Genomic DNA, 18,119 nt, shown 5'->3' with positions numbered 1-18,119 from the left:
ATCAGAATAATCTTTCTTTGGATATAAGTCTTCGTGTGTAGAGTCGGGTCATAACAATTCTCTTACTGACACACTGTAGAAAATACAGTCTGTTTTGTATGTATCTATTTATAGTACATAACTGTAATTTTTTCCCAATTTTGTAAATTAATAATAATATTGTGAATGAATATTATATATTAAATAGTGTCTATTAAGATAACATAAGTGTTGAGAAAATAGAAAATTAAAATACTCGAGTATTTCGAGTGTAAATGAACCGAATCGAATTATACACATTATTAATATTTTTATGATTTTTTATCGACCTTCAAAAATTAGGTCGGGCTTTGTTTCACCATATGATCAATCCATGAAACTCAAACAATCTTTAATAAAATCAAACCCGAATCGAACTTAAAAAACGTTGGAAATGCCATGTCTTTATTTTTTTTAATTTTTTTTTAAATACACCCATAAAAATATGCACGAAGCTAAGAATAATAATTAGAAAGAGTCGTTAAAATACGATAACTTTGTTCGCGCCCATAGTTCTGAATGAACATAATCCAATTTTGTTCGCCTCCATCTAGTCGAGTCGAACGCATAGTTGTTTAAATTTATTTCAAGAATTATCACACTTTATAAGTTATGTTTGGTAATCAGTTGAATCGAACTCAAACAACTTAATTTCCTAAAGTCGAATACAAATCGAGTTCGAGTACGTAATCTAAATTTCTTATACATATTTTATACAGTTTTCGTCATAATCAAACTCCAGCTCGAGCCGAACTTCATACTTAATTCAGCGAACGAAAAAACTTGCTCAATTTTGATAATCAGTTGAATCGAACTCGAACAACTTAATTTCAATCAAGTCGAATACAAATCGAGTTCGAGTACGTAATCTAAATTTTTTACACATTTTTTATACAATTTTCGTCCTAATCAAACTCCAGCTCGAGCCAAATTCATACTTAATTAATTATCGAACGAAAAAACTTAGCTCAATTTTAGTTCACTGTATCGACAAACTGAACTCAAACAAACGTTTATTACCAAACTCAATGTTCACAAAAAACCCAATACCAAAAAGAATGTTAATTTTCAAAAAAAAAAAAATAAAATAATAAAATCAAGGATTTCTTTTTCTTTTTATTTATTTATTTATTTATATATATTTTCAATTTCTACTATAAATAGAGGGCAACTTGTGTGGTTCACTTACATTTAATTTGCCTTCAAGAAAGAAAAAAGAAAAAAATAAAAATAAAAATAAAAATGGAAAACTCAGTCTCTCTAAGTGATTGCCACGTCAAGAAAAAGAATCTCATAATAAACAGATTCCATTTCTTCATCCATGGAATCTCTCTCATAGCTCTACTCCACTACAGAATCACCACATCCTCCCTTACACGTGCCCCTCACGTGCTAATTCTAATCTCCGAGCTCATACTCTCCTCCATATGGCTTCTGAGCCAGGCCTCCTACTGGAGACCCGTCGTGACCCGAACCGTTTACCCGGACCGGCTGCCCCGGGACGAAAAGCTGCCCGGCATCGACGTGTTTGTGTGCACCGCCGACCCGAGTAAAGAACCCGTTTTGCAGGTGATGAACACGGTTATATCCGCTTTGGCGCTGGACTACCCGCCCGACAAGCTCCATGTTTATCTCTCCGACGATGGTGGGTCCCACGTCACGTTTCGGGCCGTTAAACGGGCCTGGATATTCTCGGAGATGTGGGTCCCGTTCTGCAGAAAGTATCGGGTCGAGAACCCGTGCCCCGAGTCTTATTTTTCGTCTGGTGAAGAAGAAAGTGCAGGGTTTGGTTGCAGTGAGTTCTTGGTGGATAAGAATAATATCAAGGTTTGGATTTTATTATTATTATTATTATTATTATTATTATTATTATTAATGGGAGAAATTACGGCGACCACTTGAGGTAAGGTCAAATTACGAAAAAGACCCTAATGTTTGGGTAATTACAAATGTTCCTCAACTATAAATTTTTTTACACATACACCCTTAGTTATGGTGTCAAATTCAATATAATCTTCTACATTCCGTAAAATGTTCTCTAATTTATACTCATGTTGTGCAAAATTGCAGTTTCTGAATCTGATATTTACAAGTCAATATACACGTTTTATTATCATTTTGTTTCTAAATGTGGAGCTGAAATGGAATAAAATGGATACAAACTGTAGAATATTACACATAATCTAGAAGATTCCACTAAATTTGATACTGCAACGGTCGACATGTAAAAAAATCATAGTTTAAGGGTGGTTGTAATTATCCAAATATGAAGAGTTTTTTTTTTTTGTAATTTAACCTTACTTTAGGGGTGGCCGTAATTTACCATATTATTATTATTGTGTTAATATGAGTATTTTATAAAATTTTAACGTATTAATTCGCTTTATTATGTTTATTTAAAAAATAAAATAGAAAAGGTACCAGGAATTCAAAAAATCTGTAGCAAAGATTGTCGGAGAAACAAGTGCTTACATGAGTAGAGATCATCCATCTCTAGTTGAGGTATTTTTATTGTTTAATATTACACCATTTGTCCCATGTTATTTGTTTTTTTGAGAGTTTTTTTTGCCCGAAATTATTTATTATTTAAAATTTTAATAAAGCATTAGTTGAATTATTTTTCATTCTACCATTTATCATTTTAATTAATTTGTTAAAAAACAATTAATATCAAGGGCATTTTAGTAGTTTTATATATTTCTACTATAAGTTGCACATATTTATTAATTTTCTTAATATGTGTACAACAATGCAAAACGACATTTAAATGACGTTTTGGGCTGTTGCGCACATATTAAGAAAATCAATAAATGTGCATGAATTATAGTAGAAAACATAGAAAATCCCTAAAAGTTAGTAGTGATAAAGGGTCAAAATAAAAAAAATGCAATTAATACTTCATTGAAAATCTAAAATAACAAATAATTCGGGACAAATTTTTTTTTTAAAAAAAAAACAAATAATGTAGGGAATAGTAATTAAGTGGAAATTATTAATAATAATTAATTAATCCTAATTTATGCAGGTGATTAGTGATTCAAATGGAGAGAGAAAATTGCCTCTTCTGGTTTACGTTGCTCGTGAAAAAAGGCCTTCTCATCCACACAATTTCAAAGCCGGTGCAATTAACGTTCTTGTAACAATCTCTCACCCAAATTTTTAAATTAAATTATTTTTCACTCGATATAATTAATAATATTCGTTGTTATTTGTCGAACAATTTATGCAGCTTCGAATATCAGGCATGATAAGCAATTCGCCGTACATTCTGGTACTCGATTGTGACTTTTATTGCAACGATCGATCATCGGCCCGTCAAGCAATGTGCTTCCATCTCGACTCTAACTTGTCCGAAAAGATCGCGTTCGTCCAATTTCCGCAGACGTTTCACAATATTAGTGACACTGATATATATGATGGGAAGTTGAGATATATTTGGGTAAATTTAATTACACTAATGTATTTTCAAAAAAAAAAATTATGTTACAATATATATAAATTTCTCTATGTATTTTTTTAAATTAATTTACATAAATTTCAGCCGAAATTTGAAGGATTAAATGGGCTACGGGGGCCGTTTTTATCCGGGACATGCTTTTATATAAAGAGGGAAGCGCTCTATGGAACTCGAAAATTTCATGACGGTAATCCTAATAGTATTTAGGTCTTAATTAAAAATTAAAAAAAAATGTATAAGTTCAAAATAGCCGTCATTTTTTTTTTACTACGTGCAGATGTTGATCTTCTCCGGGTCAAGAAGTATTTTGGGTCGTCCGACGAGTTCATCAAGTCGATATCTAGAAACTACAAACCGAGTTATTCGAACGACAAAAAGTTTTTGGATAATTCGTTGCAGAATGAGTTGCATTTGCTAGCTTCTTGTAGCTATGACAATGACACAAAATGGGGGAAAGAGGTAAGTTAAATCCACATATTTATTAAAATAAAAATAACCTTATATTATTTAAAAAAAATTCTATGGTCGACGAAGTTAGAGGGAAGCACTATATTTGTTTGGTCAGCGACGAGACTGACCTACAATGTTGATATTATAAGTGTAGTTTTTCCGAAAGCTGTTGAAATTTTGGAAATTAAAATCAGACCGGAAATCAGAATCTCGTATAAATTCAATTTCGATCCAAAAAAATCAATTTTCAAAATTCAAAAAAAAAAAAAAATCCAAAAATCGAGAAGTTCGAAAACTTTGTTCCAATTTTAGTTCCTATCACGTACGGGATTGAAAAACAATGCAGGTGGGGTTTAGATATTTCGCGGTGGTGGAAGATTATTTTACGGGGTTCAATTTGCACTGCGAGGGGTGGATTTCGGTGTATTACGAACCATCGAGGCCGTGTTTCTTGGGCGCGTCGCCAATTAGTCTAGGGGAGCTTCTGGTGCAGCACACGCGCTGGAATGTGGGATTGAGCCAGGTTGCTCTGTCGAGGTTTTCGCCTATGATTTACGGCACAATGAGAATGTCGGTTTTCCAAAGCATGTGTTATGCAGAAATTGCATACAGCCCCCTTTACTTCTTGGCCCTTTACATTTTAGCCCTCGTTCCTCAGCTCTGCCTTCTCCAGGAGATTCCTCTGTATCCCGAGGTTTGTTTTTTTTTTTTTTTTATGATAATGAATTTTTGAATTTTGCCGCTAAATATGACAATTTTCAACATTGGAACAATATTTTTATTTTCTTGATGATTTTTTTTTTATCGGAATTGTGTAAATATATGTATTCCAACTTTCGAAATAATGCTGAAAATTACGATTTTGCAAAAAAAAAAAAATTCTTTAGTGTCTATGTGTTTTCACATAAGTGGATATCGAAACAAAAATTTTGAATTCCGCCATCAAGATTTGGAATTATCGTCACTTTGATTTCCAAATTTATGATTTTCCAAAAGACATTGCTCCAATTTAGTTTTATTGAAATACTAATTTCGGTCCAATCTGTCTGATTTCCACCTCTGGTAGTCTGCACCTGAACCTTAGAAATGCCTTAAAATGATCTATTATGCTCGATTTCTTTTGACATTTAACTAGGTTTCTTATCTAACACATGTTCATTTTCTTCCCTCCACAGATTTCAAATCCATACTCCCTCGTGTTTTTATTGGTTGTCCTCTCATCCCAAGTGAGACACGTACAAGACGTCGTCTCAACGGGGCACAAAATCCAGGCGTGGTCAAACGAACATCGCATTTGGATGATGAAATCACTAACATGTTACTTGTATGCCTCATTGGATGTCATAATGGAAAATTTTGGTCTGAAAAATAATAGTTTCGTACCGACAAATAAGGTCGTAGACGAGGACCAAGCCAAACGCTATCGAATGGGAGTGTACGATTTTCAAGCACCGGCTATGTTTATGGTTCCGTTGTGCACACTTTACATAGTAAACGTTGCTTCTTTTGTCGTTGGCATTGGGAAGATAATTTTGGGCGGTGGGAACAGCAACGAGATGGTCGTACAAGCTTGTATCCCGTTATTCGTTGTGGTTTTGAATTTCCCTTTGCTCGAAGGGATGGTGTCGAGGAAGGACAAGGGGAGAGTTTCGTCGTTTGTTTCTCTTATTTCTGTTTTAATTGCGGCGGTTGTCTTGTCTTTTGCGTTTTTGGTCTAACTGAAAAAACTGAATGTACGAGATTATCTAATTTGGTCAATAAAACTTGGAAGTTATTTTTGTTATAGAGTAAAGTCGCATATATTGTTACATGAAACGCACAAGAGTAACAGATTGGACGGATAGAAATTGTTTATAACGAAAGAGAGACCGTATTCGAATCATACCTACATCTGGTAAGATACTTCATGTGTAATCTCACTGTACACTTGTATTATAAACCACGCACTCATTCACACACCTATATGTATATACGTGTGTTTGTGTATAAATCTACAGTGTGAGAATTACATGTTGTATTCCACGAGGTGTACGATCTCAGCAGCCACACGAAAGAGATATATTTAGACAATAAAATCAACATGAAGAGTTTTCATGCAAATTATCTCGAATAAAGAGACATTTTATAGACGATATTACACAAAAGTCCCTTACAAAGCAAAATAGCAAAAGAAATATAAAAATAGTGCAAATTGGGCAGATTTTCTCTTGAGGCCAAGCGCGTAGGCTAGTGATATTGGGCCGCCAATATAAATCAAACTTATATTTTTATTTGGGAAAATATAGTTTTCATCCCTTAAGTTTGTTCAAATTACACATTTGGTCCCCCATGTTCCCAAAAAACACATTTGGTCCATCATGTTTCAAAAATTTAACACTTTTAGTTATTTTCGTCAATTTTCCGTTAAAACTAACAGAATCAAATGTGTTCCTGTCACTATGTAACGGACAGGTTGACGGTAAATTGATGGAAATGACCGAAAATGTCAAATTATTGAAACATGAGGGACCAAATGTGTTTTTTGTGAATATGGGGGACCAAATATGAAATTATTACATACGTGGGGGATAAAAATTGTAAATTCCCCATTTTAATTTTGCACCTTCAGCTTAAACCACGAAAAATCATTGACAGTGTACCCTAGAACCTGATCATCGACTATTTTCTAAAAGACAACACAGTAAATCAAACCATACGTACGGAAGATGTAAATTATTGCACTGTGCAAGCCATGTGCTACAAAATCGATCTGAAAATATTGGTAACGAATCAAACTCGGATCGTAAAACACCGGCTCGATCGATCTCTCCTATTCGACCGACTAGCTAGAAATTTTTTATATTTATTAATATATGAAAATTGTGAAACACTAAAACCAATGAGCTTGTGTATTTCAACCAATCAAAAACTAAAACGTGACATGGAAAACAAAGTGATTTTCATTCCTCTGCAAAAAATTCAAACAAATTATTACAACACATATAAATGACAAACCTTTGATAGTTCCCATGTACTTCACTGTTTCCTTAACCTCTCTTTCATTCAATCTTCTTTGACAGAGTGAGAAAAATAAAAGTAAATACATAAATAAATAAAATAAAAAAAGATTGATTGGATTATGTAATAAATACTATGAAACTTAAAAGTTCTGTCCCAGAAAAGACAGCAGCAAAAAACAAAGGCCAACGAGAAGATTTATTTATTTATTTTTCTAATTAAAATGAGAGCAAAACAAATCATCACAATTCACACCTTTAGCCAATAAAAAGCTTTAAGCAAATTCATAATAATGCCTTTATTATTACTTCTTTTTGTCATATGCAGAAATAGTAACTCTTTTATGGTTTTATTAATAGGGCCCGGCTCTAGGAAATCAAATTTTATGTTTTTATATCATGTCGTTATAAATAAATATTTAATAAATTAATAATTTTGTTTAAATAATAATTTCTTCAAGTCTCGGCTCGGTAAAAAGGTATTCACGTATTAGCTCGATAATTTAATATTTCACTAAATTAGTAGAATTTTGTTCATTTATAGAGGTTTAACTGTAACTTTTTTGTATAAAAGTAAAATTTTCACAGATATTTTTTTTTACTGAAAACTTTAGAATTTGGCCGACGCATTATATATATGTAATTGAAAATTCAATATTTATCTTTATACTTTTGTATAATTTATAAAAAAAAAAAATTAGCTCCTTTATATACAATTAAATAAAATTAAGAAAAACTAAAAAACATAGAGGCCTTTTGTCATCATTGCCTATATATAGGTCAAGCTCGATGCACATAGCTTGTCCCGTATAATATAACATCTCTCATTTTTTTTTTTAAAGTCATATTGTAAAAAAATTGAATTTATCCAGTGCACATCTATGCATGATTGCGGATTTCATTTGTCAATAAAAACACGGTTAGGATTGTATCCGCGTTATGCTATGTCATGTGCAGTAGTATATCAAGTAGTTCGTATTTCATCATAAATTTGTACACAATCAATGACCACATACATCTATAACATATGTATAGTAATTAATTAGCGGCTCAAGCATACAAGTTCTTGATTTTTCTAACTAAAACAAAAAACAAAAAAAATAAATATATATATATATAGTCCTAGATGCTATATAGTAGGAAGAGGGCCATTACATATATGTATATACATATGTGTGTGTGTTTTGTGAGTGTGTGTGAGTGTGTGTAAAGTTAGGGAAAGCACTGCAATATGGGCAGTGTAACCATATAAAAGAGGAACCAGAAATAGAAAATGGAATGATGCTATTGGGCACAAGTCATTCACTAAATCTCAGCTAAATACAGCACAAATCTTTTGCATGCTTTGTGTTATCTGAGAGAAACTGCTATTTTTTCTAGAGAGAGAATTGGAAATAATCTAATCTTTGCTTCCCACTGAGTTATCACTTTCTTTGAAATCTAAGGCCTTTGTACTTTTCTACAAAATGTCAAACATTTTTTTTTTACTATTATTAATTATTTTATATTTTTATTTATTAATTATTTTATTGGGCAAATTCCATTTCCCCCCATTGTACTTTGGTTTGGTATCACTTTACCCCTTTCTACTCTCGATTGCATCGATTTGCCCCATGTATTTGAAAAATTGTCTCAATGTGGCCCTCGCTGTTAGTTTTAAGACCTTTGACCTTAACACCGTTTAGTCTAAGGTATGAAAATTACAAAAATGCCACTTCTCCTAACTTAAATAATTATAAAAAAAAAATTCTAAACAAGGGGAAGAATCACATGGCGGCTCAAAAATCCAATTTCGCAGCATGGTCCACGATGGCAGCTACCAAAAATCAAAAAAGAAAAAGAATGTTTTTTTTTTATAACTACTTAAATTGGAAGGGGTGTCGTTTTTGTAATTTTTAGACCTTAGACCAAACGGTGTTATGGTCAACAGTGGCGGTACCAGGGGGGGGCAGGGGGGGGCAGTTGACCCCCCAAGAAAAAAAAAAAAAAATTTTTTAGCTATTTTGACCTAATATTTTTTGAATATTACTTTTGGCCCCCCCAAAGATTTTGTAAATATGTGTCTTAATCTTAAATTTTTTGTGTATTCTCCGTAATTTTATATAAATTATAGATATATATGATATTATAGATATGTGTCGTAATTTTTTTCGCAGTATAAACCTATTTTTTCAATGTTTTGCGAACCTAAAATTTTTTTCGGGGCGTTGCCCCGAACCCCGAAATTTTAGTCAGCCCCCCCTACTTTCTAATCCTGGTTCCGCCCCTGATGGTCAAGTTTCTGAAAATTAAGGATAAGGGCCACATTGAGACAATTTTTCAAGTGGATGTGGTCAAATCGATATAATCGATAGTAGAAGGGGGTAAAGCGATACCGATCCAAAGTACAAGGGGTGATAGTGAAATTTGGCCAATTTTATTTAATGTTTTGGGTATGTGTGGGAGAGTGAATGAATGACTGGTAAATGGTAATCATTGCGATGCTCACGTAATTGATATATGTTCTGACGAATATAAATTAAAATTTAACTTTTAATTAATGACGAGGGAGATCTATGAAGGAATATTTTCAGTGTGCTTTTGGATTATTCTTGCAGGAATAATATTGATTATTTTTATTTTTTATTCTTATAAATGTCGTTATTATAATAGGTGTGGAGTTGGATTTTTTTTTTTTTAATTTCGCCGATTTTGTCTGAATATTTTCGATTATGGAACATTTTTTTTTTAATTTCGAGGAACCAATTTTTACGATTTCTTTGGAAAGAGTTAAATTGTATATTAGATCCCAATTTTCGATCTGATTTTAAGTTTTGTATATACTTTAAAGATTCTACTTTTTTATGAAAAAATGTACTTATAATATCAATAGTATCATAAAACAAAAACGACTTACAAATCGAGCTCAAATCAAACTTGTAGTTGAGTAATGTTTGATATGTGAGTAACAAATTATTACAACATCTATGTTAATTCATAGACAATGAAATAGCTAAAAGTTATTACAACATATCTACAAAATCAAAATATTCTTGTACTATATTTTTTTTGAATAATGACAATAATGAATTAACATATTTTGTAACAAGCAAAGAAGTTCTGATTTGCTACCTGTGAATATACATACAAAGCAAATATGGTTGGTTATTAATCATTCAAGTTGGACCAATCCACCCACAATATTTTACATTTTTGTGGGCCCCAACCTAATAAATTTGGTGATGTAATATATATATATATATATGTATTTATTTAATTTTATGCAATTTATTTTAATGTATAAATGAGATAAAAATTGACATAAGAATTGTGAATAGGAATAAAGAATGTGTTTCCAAGAATGGAAGGAAGAGGGTCTACAATTAGTAAGTTGTGGCCAAACATAGGGAACACGCACTCCTTAATTTCAACCAATTATTTTATGGGTTCGAATTTTATGGCATCTCCCAATTATTTTATTTTATTTTATTTTATTAATTAATTGTTTAATTAATTAATTAAACTTTTGTCTCTCTACCATCTCTCACTAGAGTGAGAAAAATGGAAAAGACATTTTTGAATTCTGTCGATTTCAATACGTATATTTTTGTTTTCGTAACAATATTTGTTAATAATCATAATTCTAGAAGTTTTGATTTTTTTCTAAATTGTTTTGGAACGAAATTTGACTAGATATTGGATTCCAATACGAAAACTAGAACAAAGTTTTCGAATTATGTCGGATTCAATACGAATATTTTCGATTTTGGAACAATTTTTGTAATCGTTCATAATTCCAGAAGTTACGAGTTTTGTGAATTGTCTTAGAAATATATATAATTTTTGACCGAATTTAAAAATTCGAACATGAAAAATTCCATTTTTATTTTTTAAAAGAATAAACTTCATTATTATTTTGTATTTCATATTTTACATGACTAAAAAAACCGAATTTCTGAATTTCATCAATTTTGATAAAAAAAAAATTATATTTTAAAAAAAAAATCATATCAATTTCTGAAATTTCGATTTCACGTTTTTTTTGTAATGGAATTAGAATTAATTATTCTCTTCCGAAAAAAAAAAAAGTGCATTTGTTTCCCAACAGTGCTAAATATGATCCGATCCGTCTAATTTCTACCCCTACATACATACCCTATTCCCATGTCTCTATATTTATCATCATCACCTATAAATCCCTCCTCACTGATCAGTCTTCTCTCTCTCTCTCTCTCTCTCTCTCTCTCTCTCTCTCTCACACACACACACAGTACACAGTACACACCCTGTCTCTATTCCCAGCTCTATATCATCATCATCACATATATCCCTCCTCTCCTCAGTCTTTCTTTGTACTCTCTCTCTCTCTCTCTTGGTTGTGTTGTGTTTCAGCACTTTCAACTTTCAAAATCACAAAACACACACACACACACACACACAATGGAGAAGAACAGTACAACTTTCTGCAGCAGCAAAAAGCAGCAGCGCGTGAATTACATCACCAGAAACGTGAAACAAACGTACGACTACTACAACCTCAACAAGGGTTCGTCTTCGTCTTCATCCTCATGGGATACTTTCGAACACACCACTTGTTTCTCACCTGACGGAGATTCCGCCGCCGCCGCCGCCGCAGGATTCTCATGGCCGCCGAGATGCTACACGTGCAGCTTCTGCAAAAGGGAATTCAAATCCGCCCAAGCCCTCGGCGGCCACATGAACGTCCACCGCAGAGATCGAGCCCGACTGCGGCAATATTCTCCGACAAGGGACTCCAACAACAACGGCGGCGGTGGTAATCAATTCTCTCTGCTAAACCTAAATCATAACCCTAACCCTAGTTCAAACCCTAACCCTACTTCCAACCCTAGTTTGTTTCCGTCTTCGCCACCGTCTCCGCCGCCTTTGTCGTCGCTTCTGACGAGGTTTCCTCAGTTCGCTTCCACATTGCCCCCACTTTGTCCCCCGCCTAACTACTCACCGGTAAAGAAAAATGATTTGACAAAGACAAAAAGTTCGAATAAAGGGTATTTTGGGAACGAAAAGTTCGACTCGTCTGTGAGTGAGAAAGGGTGTGGGGTTTTCAAGAAAGGTGAGTTTGTTAGATTGGATTTGGAGATTGGACTGATATCAACTCAGTGTAATAAGGAAGATCTTGATTTGGAGCTTCGACTTGGTTACATTTAATTAATTAGGTTCTATAATTGCCTAATTAGTGTCTAAATAGTTAATTAATTGTCTTGAATTGGGACATTGTTAACTGATTAATTAATTTCTTGTTTTTAATTATTAACTGTCATGTTTGCAAGAAATTAAAGCAGGGTTTTTTTTTTTTTTTTTTTTTTTTTTTGGGTTTATGTTGCTATATGTTAGGATTAATTAAGTATTAGTAGTTCTATTTAATTTTGTGTGTGTACTTCTGCAGCTAGGTTTATCTAATTACGTACGTTGGTCTTGTATTCCAACATTATATTATGTCTATATTATTACATTATTATTGCCAATATATTTGTTGTGCATATAATTCTTTCACTTTACACGGTTATACGCACCCGTGTTTGCGACGTTAGTAAGGAATCGTCGAACGTACGTCATTGCGACTGTGCTACTTTTTTTATATTATATTTTTTAAATTGTAATATCATTTTGCACATTTATATATATACTTGAACTAATACTATATATTCCTTACAACTATCTAAATTATGTTAGTTTTTTTTTTCATTTCTGCCGCAAAATTCCCACGACGTTGCAATGAAACAACAATCTTCGTTCACATCCGCTGCAACCCTTTCGGAAACATTTCGAGGTAAGACTAAATAACTTACGAATATCTGTGGTATATGTAATTACAAATTAAATACCCGACCCCTAAAGCTAACAACCCGTTACAAACCCTAACCGAATGAATGAAATGTTTAAATTTCCTTTTTTATTAAACAAACAAACTATGAGTAAATAACGACTAACCTCCTGATGTAAGATAAAATACTACATTTACCCCATGCGAGTATATATATTACATTTGCACCCCTAAGGTAGATTTCGAAATTCAGAATGAATATTCCATGGAATCTTCAAGATTACGTTACACATAACTCCGTAAGAGTATAATTATAAAACGTAAGAAATAATCGAGAGTTCGTAATTATCCGACGATGGTGCCCCCTAATTTACAAAAAAAAAAAAAAAAAATCATAAAATACGTTTAAAATGTATATATACCTGTAGTCTGTAGATACATAGATTTCCCTATCGTTCATGTATGTATATATATATATACTGTCTCTATAAACACACACACACACACAAAATATTGTACTAGATATGTTGAGAAATGATGACGTATGCATACAAAATGGTGTTAAATAAGGTGGGGTCCACTAGAGGTTGGGTTTTCCCAAAACTGAAGAGTGTTGCATGTTCCCGACAATGTCCAGGTGTCAAATACCATGATGACGTTTCCTTAATTGGGATATTTACGTCTTTTTGGTCACTTCCAAAAAGCATTACTCACAACTCAAACATGACCCCCCCCCCCACCCCCCCCCCCCCTCCTTTTTTTTTTTTTTTTTTTTTTTTTCCGAATTAGGAAAAATATGCTTTCTCTATATTCAAATCCTTCCAAACATGCCCTTACTATCTCTCACACTTCTTAAACCGTCAAAGTTGTGAGTTTTCAAGTGAAGTGATTTTTTTTATTTTTTTTTATTTAAATAATAACAATATGACAAGTATATACGAAAAATTCTTTAATTACAGTAGAACCTACCAAATTAGCAACTAGCAACTACCAAATTACAGTAGAACCTCGATAAATTAATTTTTTTTTTCGGCCCCCGATCGATAAAAACGTATTAAATTATTAGTGTAATAATATAATATTTCTCCAAATTAATAGAATTTTGTTAATTTCGACTGTAATAATCTATAAAGGTTTAACTGGGTGATTAAAAAAATCAACAAAAAATGGATTTTTTTATTTAAATTAATATTTTAAAATAATGATGAATAATTTGATATAGATTTGTGTTTGATACGTCCCCACCTTTTACTGCAGGGCACGTACCTCGTGGTCAATCATAATTGTCAATTCAAATTGACCAAAAACATGAGCTGGACAAACAATTGTCCTTGTTGAATTGAATTACTATGTATATATAGAAATATTCTTATCTACAATAAATACCCTCAAAACCATGTAAGGATTAATTGTATCATTAGCACTAATTAATGAAACAATTAAGATGGTGTTTGGAAAAACTTTTAGAAAAGCAGAAGTTGTAATAGTGAGTTACTCCCTCCGTTCCTAAATAATTGTCACTTTTCACTTTTCACAAAGATTAAGAAACTCAATAAATATATCTTGATTTTAGAAAAATCATATAAAAATGACTAAAACAACCTTTATTATTTAATGATTTATAAGAGAAAATTAATGAATAGAGTTTCATTAATAAGGTTAAAACATGAAAAATAAATTTAATGCAGTATTGGAAATCTTAAGTGACAGATAATATGGAACAAAAATATTTTTAAAAAGAGACAGTTATTGTGGAACAGAGGGAGTAAGTTAATAATAAGTGCTTACTAAAAGTTGGGAGTTTTTTGCAATTTTTTTTGTGAAAATCAATTTCCAACAATTTATTTTAAGAGAACTTGGCCCATAAATGCTTTTTATATTATAACTAAAGGCAACTTATTTTTAGAAAAGTAGAAACAAAAGTTACAAACAATTCAAAAGTGACTTTGAGTCGAAAAAAGCTGACAATCACTTTTTAAAAGTTTTTGCAACCACTACCTAAATCCTGTCCCGCTAATTTTAAAGTCGATAATGCAAATAAAAACTAGCACGTACATTTTTTAAGTTTCTCCTAAAACAATTGTTATCTTATGCTCCAATCGTTTCAAAATACTTGTCCCTTTCTTCTTTTTTTTTTTTTTCATATTATATATCGCTTTAAAGTTCTACGTATTAGTTATTATTTTCTATTTTCGCCCTAATTACTCGTAACTTATTTCAGTCATTAGCCCTCGTGTTTTAATGGAGAGAACATTGCTAGCGGCACAAGCATTTTAATCACGTTGCAAATTTTTTTTTCCTACGATCCATGCATATTTATTTGTTTTTCGTAATACTGTGTCGAAACCTTAAATGAAAATTATTAATTTGAAATGGATGAAAATACCCCGCTCTAATAGTTAATTAATAATTACTTATCATATTTCACATGAAATTCATAATTCATTGATTTAAAAATGTTGGATCCAATTATTGTACTAGTTGATGTATTTATTATTAGCAAATTCCCAATATATCAAACTCTGCAGGCCCCTTTGGGCCGTAAACTATAATAAAAATAAAGTTTTGCCATAAAGCCCAAACATTAATTTCATTTTCAAGAGTTATAGACTATCGTTTTCGGAGTTATTTTTATTTTATTTTGGAAAAAATATATTTTGCTTAAAAAAGAAAGTAATATTTGTTTATCAATTAAGATAATGAAATACATTGTAGCAGTCAAATCATGTTTAAATGTATTTTAGAAAAAGAATTTGAAAAAATAAAGTGATGTTTGTTTGATTTTTAACGAAGACATTTTTTTTTACTGTTGCAGTCAATTTTTTTTTACAGTAGCAATCATACCATGTCGGGAAGAGAGAAAAACTTTTAAACTTGTTTTGAATTTTTTATTTTTTGAAAAAACCTAAACAAACACGATGCAAATGCAACCAAAAAATTCTAAAAGTATTTTTGATAAAATATTAAAACGGTCCCAAATATATATATATATTTGTATATTCTCACTCAATACGAGACTTAAAATGCAATATGTAGAAATTAATTATCAGTTTACCGGAAATAAAACGGTAACCTAGTTGATAGAGTAAGAGTGCATGATATAAGCTGAACCCATTTTCGTATTCCCTTACCAAATAATAATAATTAAGGTTTTCTTTGTCACAATATTAAGTACAATGTATCAAATTAATATCACCAGGTGAACATTGGTATAATAAACTATTAGTAATTGTTTAATTTGCTCAAAAACCCAATCAAATTAATTAATTAACACCAAAAATATTGTAAAAAAAAATACAGCTCAGGAAGCCACTCCCACTTATGTTGTTTTCATTAATTCATCATGTTTAATTACAACTTTAATTTGTCCGAAACGCTGTCTCAACAAACAATGTACTAACTCTTTTTTTTTTTAATAATTAATTAATTTTCAAAATAAATAATTTAAATAAAATGGCCGTCTTGCAAGTACAGATTAGTTACATCCATCCATAGCAGGAAGACAGGGTCAAAAGTACAGTACTAATTAGTAATTAATTAGTCGTTAGCCTTAAACGCGTTATTTAGCCGTCTGTTTTTGTTTGTCCCTCACTGAACCGGCTAAACGGAATTTAGTACGTAACATTTATGTCGATTTGTTTCTGATAGGCGATGTTTGTAAAAACGAAAAAATACCAAAGTTTTACATATATCTTTCTTTTTTCGCATGCATTCTCTCGTTGATGGCCGATTTTTTTATTTTTTCTAAATAAGTCGAACAAATTAATTTGTAAACTTGCATATATAAAAGAATTTTTCTTTTTTTTTTTTGTAAATCTCACAAGCAACCGAATTACTAAGCTTTTTCAATGAAGTGGTCATTCAACATATATATTTCGTATAAAGTGTCATTATCGACTATTCAATACAATCGATAACAAAACGAGCATGTAACTTATAATTGAACCCAATAAAAGAAAAAGGGTTAATTTTCCTTTTTTGAAGATTGCTTCTTTGTATATATGCCTATATATATATATACCAAAATAATTATAGCATAAATTAAATGAGCACACGAGGCCTCTTAATTTGTATCTCATTTAATTTTTCTGTAATCTTTTAATAATGTGTAGGTTGGCTGAGATAAATAATTTCACAACCGTATTATTAAAATAAATAAATAAATTGCCCGAAATTGATAATAATACATCCTAGGAACTTGACTAAAAAAGGGATTAAAGTTAATGATCTTAGTGTCACAAATCACAATCAAACCCTTCTTTCTAACCAAGCTCAAATGTGTAAGAAAAAAATTTGTTTTTTATCCTATTTTAACCTTATTAATTTAACTTTAAGCGTTATTTCTTTCTTTTAAATCGTTAAAAGGTTATTTTGGTCTTTTTATGTATTTTTTCGTAAAATCAAGACACATTTATTAAATTTCTTAAGATCTATACAAAGGTAAAAGAAAACACGAAATACTATTAGGAACGGAGGGAGTATATTTATTTCTTTTTAATATATATATATATATATATATATATATATATATATATATATATATATATATATATATATATATATATATATATATATATATATGATCAAGACTAAGTCATATAATTTGCCTTGATTAGTGTTTTGTCTGATGATGAAATCAAATGAAGTATGTTTTCCAAGCCGGCCAGATAATCAAGACCAAGAAAAAAAAAATCACACACACACACACACCTATATATATATATATATATATATATATATATATATATATATATATATATATATATATATAATTTGTTGTTTTCCTTCAATCCTTTCACTATCTAGTTATAAAACCAATATTATTTAATTCCCCCACTCAAGAAATACTACCTTGCTCTTGTAAACTTCATTTCTTCAACCTAAGAGAGAAACTAAACACACATTTCATTTTCTTTGCTAAAGATGGAGACAGGAAAAAGCAGCAACTCCTCCGATAATTTCGTCCCGCTGGAAACCGATCACCGGCCGGAGAATTCCACCGGAGATAGCGCCGGAGTGGGCCGATCCTACGAGTGCACGTTCTGCAAGCGCGGTTTCACGAACGCGCAAGCTCTGGGGGGCCACATGAACATCCATCGAAGAGACAAGGCCAAGGCGAAGCAGAAGAATCGGGACGACGAAATTACGTCGAACGCCCCGAGCAACGTTAGTAAACCCCAAGAGAATATTCCGCATCATCAGTATCAAGTGTACTTGCCTCCACCGCCGCGAAACCCTAATTTCCAGACGGGGGATTATTTGCCGCCGTTTCGGAGACAGGAGAATTACGATCATCATCGGGTGGGACACGTGGCGGATCTTAGCCTTAGGATCGGATTGTCGACACCAACAACTGTTGAAGGTGGAGAAGTCAAGGAAAACGATGATGACGTGGATTTGGAGCTTCGCCTTTAGG

At 31.8% G+C, this 18,119-nt stretch overlaps 3 protein-coding genes across 3 annotated transcripts; all 3 read left to right on the top strand.

Annotated features, from left to right (window-relative positions):
- Nucleotides 1-1,207: 1,207 nt before the first annotated feature.
- On the top strand, nucleotides 1,208-5,708 carry LOC105962877 (quillaic acid 3-O-glycosyltransferase CSL1). Its single transcript, XM_012987210.2, has 8 exons — nucleotides 1,208-1,845; nucleotides 2,431-2,520; nucleotides 3,044-3,154; nucleotides 3,248-3,457; nucleotides 3,560-3,662; nucleotides 3,753-3,934; nucleotides 4,272-4,619; nucleotides 5,101-5,708. Exons 1-8 carry the CDS (start codon nucleotides 1,261-1,263, stop codon nucleotides 5,641-5,643), a joined length of 2,172 nt encoding a protein of 723 aa, XP_012842664.2. The 5' UTR covers nucleotides 1,208-1,260; the 3' UTR covers nucleotides 5,644-5,708.
- A 5,402-nt stretch (nucleotides 5,709-11,110) lies between these two features.
- LOC148768971 (transcriptional regulator SUPERMAN-like) lies at nucleotides 11,111-12,257 on the top strand. Its single transcript, XM_088820386.1, has one exon. It carries the CDS (start codon nucleotides 11,341-11,343, stop codon nucleotides 12,085-12,087), a length of 747 nt encoding a protein of 248 aa, XP_088676512.1. The 5' UTR covers nucleotides 11,111-11,340; the 3' UTR covers nucleotides 12,088-12,257.
- A 5,369-nt stretch (nucleotides 12,258-17,626) lies between these two features.
- On the top strand, nucleotides 17,627-18,119 carry LOC105962903 (C2H2 and C2HC zinc fingers superfamily protein). Its single transcript, XM_012987250.2, has one exon. It carries the CDS (start codon nucleotides 17,627-17,629, stop codon nucleotides 18,116-18,118), a length of 492 nt encoding a protein of 163 aa, XP_012842704.2. The 3' UTR covers nucleotide 18,119.

The sequence above is a fragment of the Erythranthe guttata genome, chromosome 7, assembly GCF_056151865.1.
Source record: "Erythranthe guttata isolate IM_541 chromosome 7, IM_541, whole genome shotgun sequence".
NCBI lineage: Eukaryota > Viridiplantae > Streptophyta > Magnoliopsida > Lamiales > Phrymaceae > Erythranthe > Erythranthe guttata.
Note: the sequence above shows the minus strand (reverse complement) of the source record. Positions and strands in the feature narration are given on the sequence as shown.

Excerpts from the sequence above, each read along its gene's own strand:
- LOC105962877 (XM_012987210.2), top strand. The coding sequence starts at position 1,261 with ATGGAAAACTCAGTCTCTCTAAGTGATTGCCACGTCAAGAAAAAGAAT. Across the intron at positions 3,155-3,247 it reads CCGGTGCAATTAACGTTCTT|CTTCGAATATCAGGCATGAT; the intron begins GTAACAATCTCT and ends CAATTTATGCAG. Across the intron at positions 3,458-3,559 it reads GGAAGTTGAGATATATTTGG|CCGAAATTTGAAGGATTAAA; the intron begins GTAAATTTAATT and ends CATAAATTTCAG.
- LOC148768971 (XM_088820386.1), top strand. The coding sequence starts at position 11,341 with ATGGAGAAGAACAGTACAACTTTCTGCAGCAGCAAAAAGCAGCAGCGC.
- LOC105962903 (XM_012987250.2), top strand. The coding sequence starts at position 17,627 with ATGGAGACAGGAAAAAGCAGCAACTCCTCCGATAATTTCGTCCCGCTG.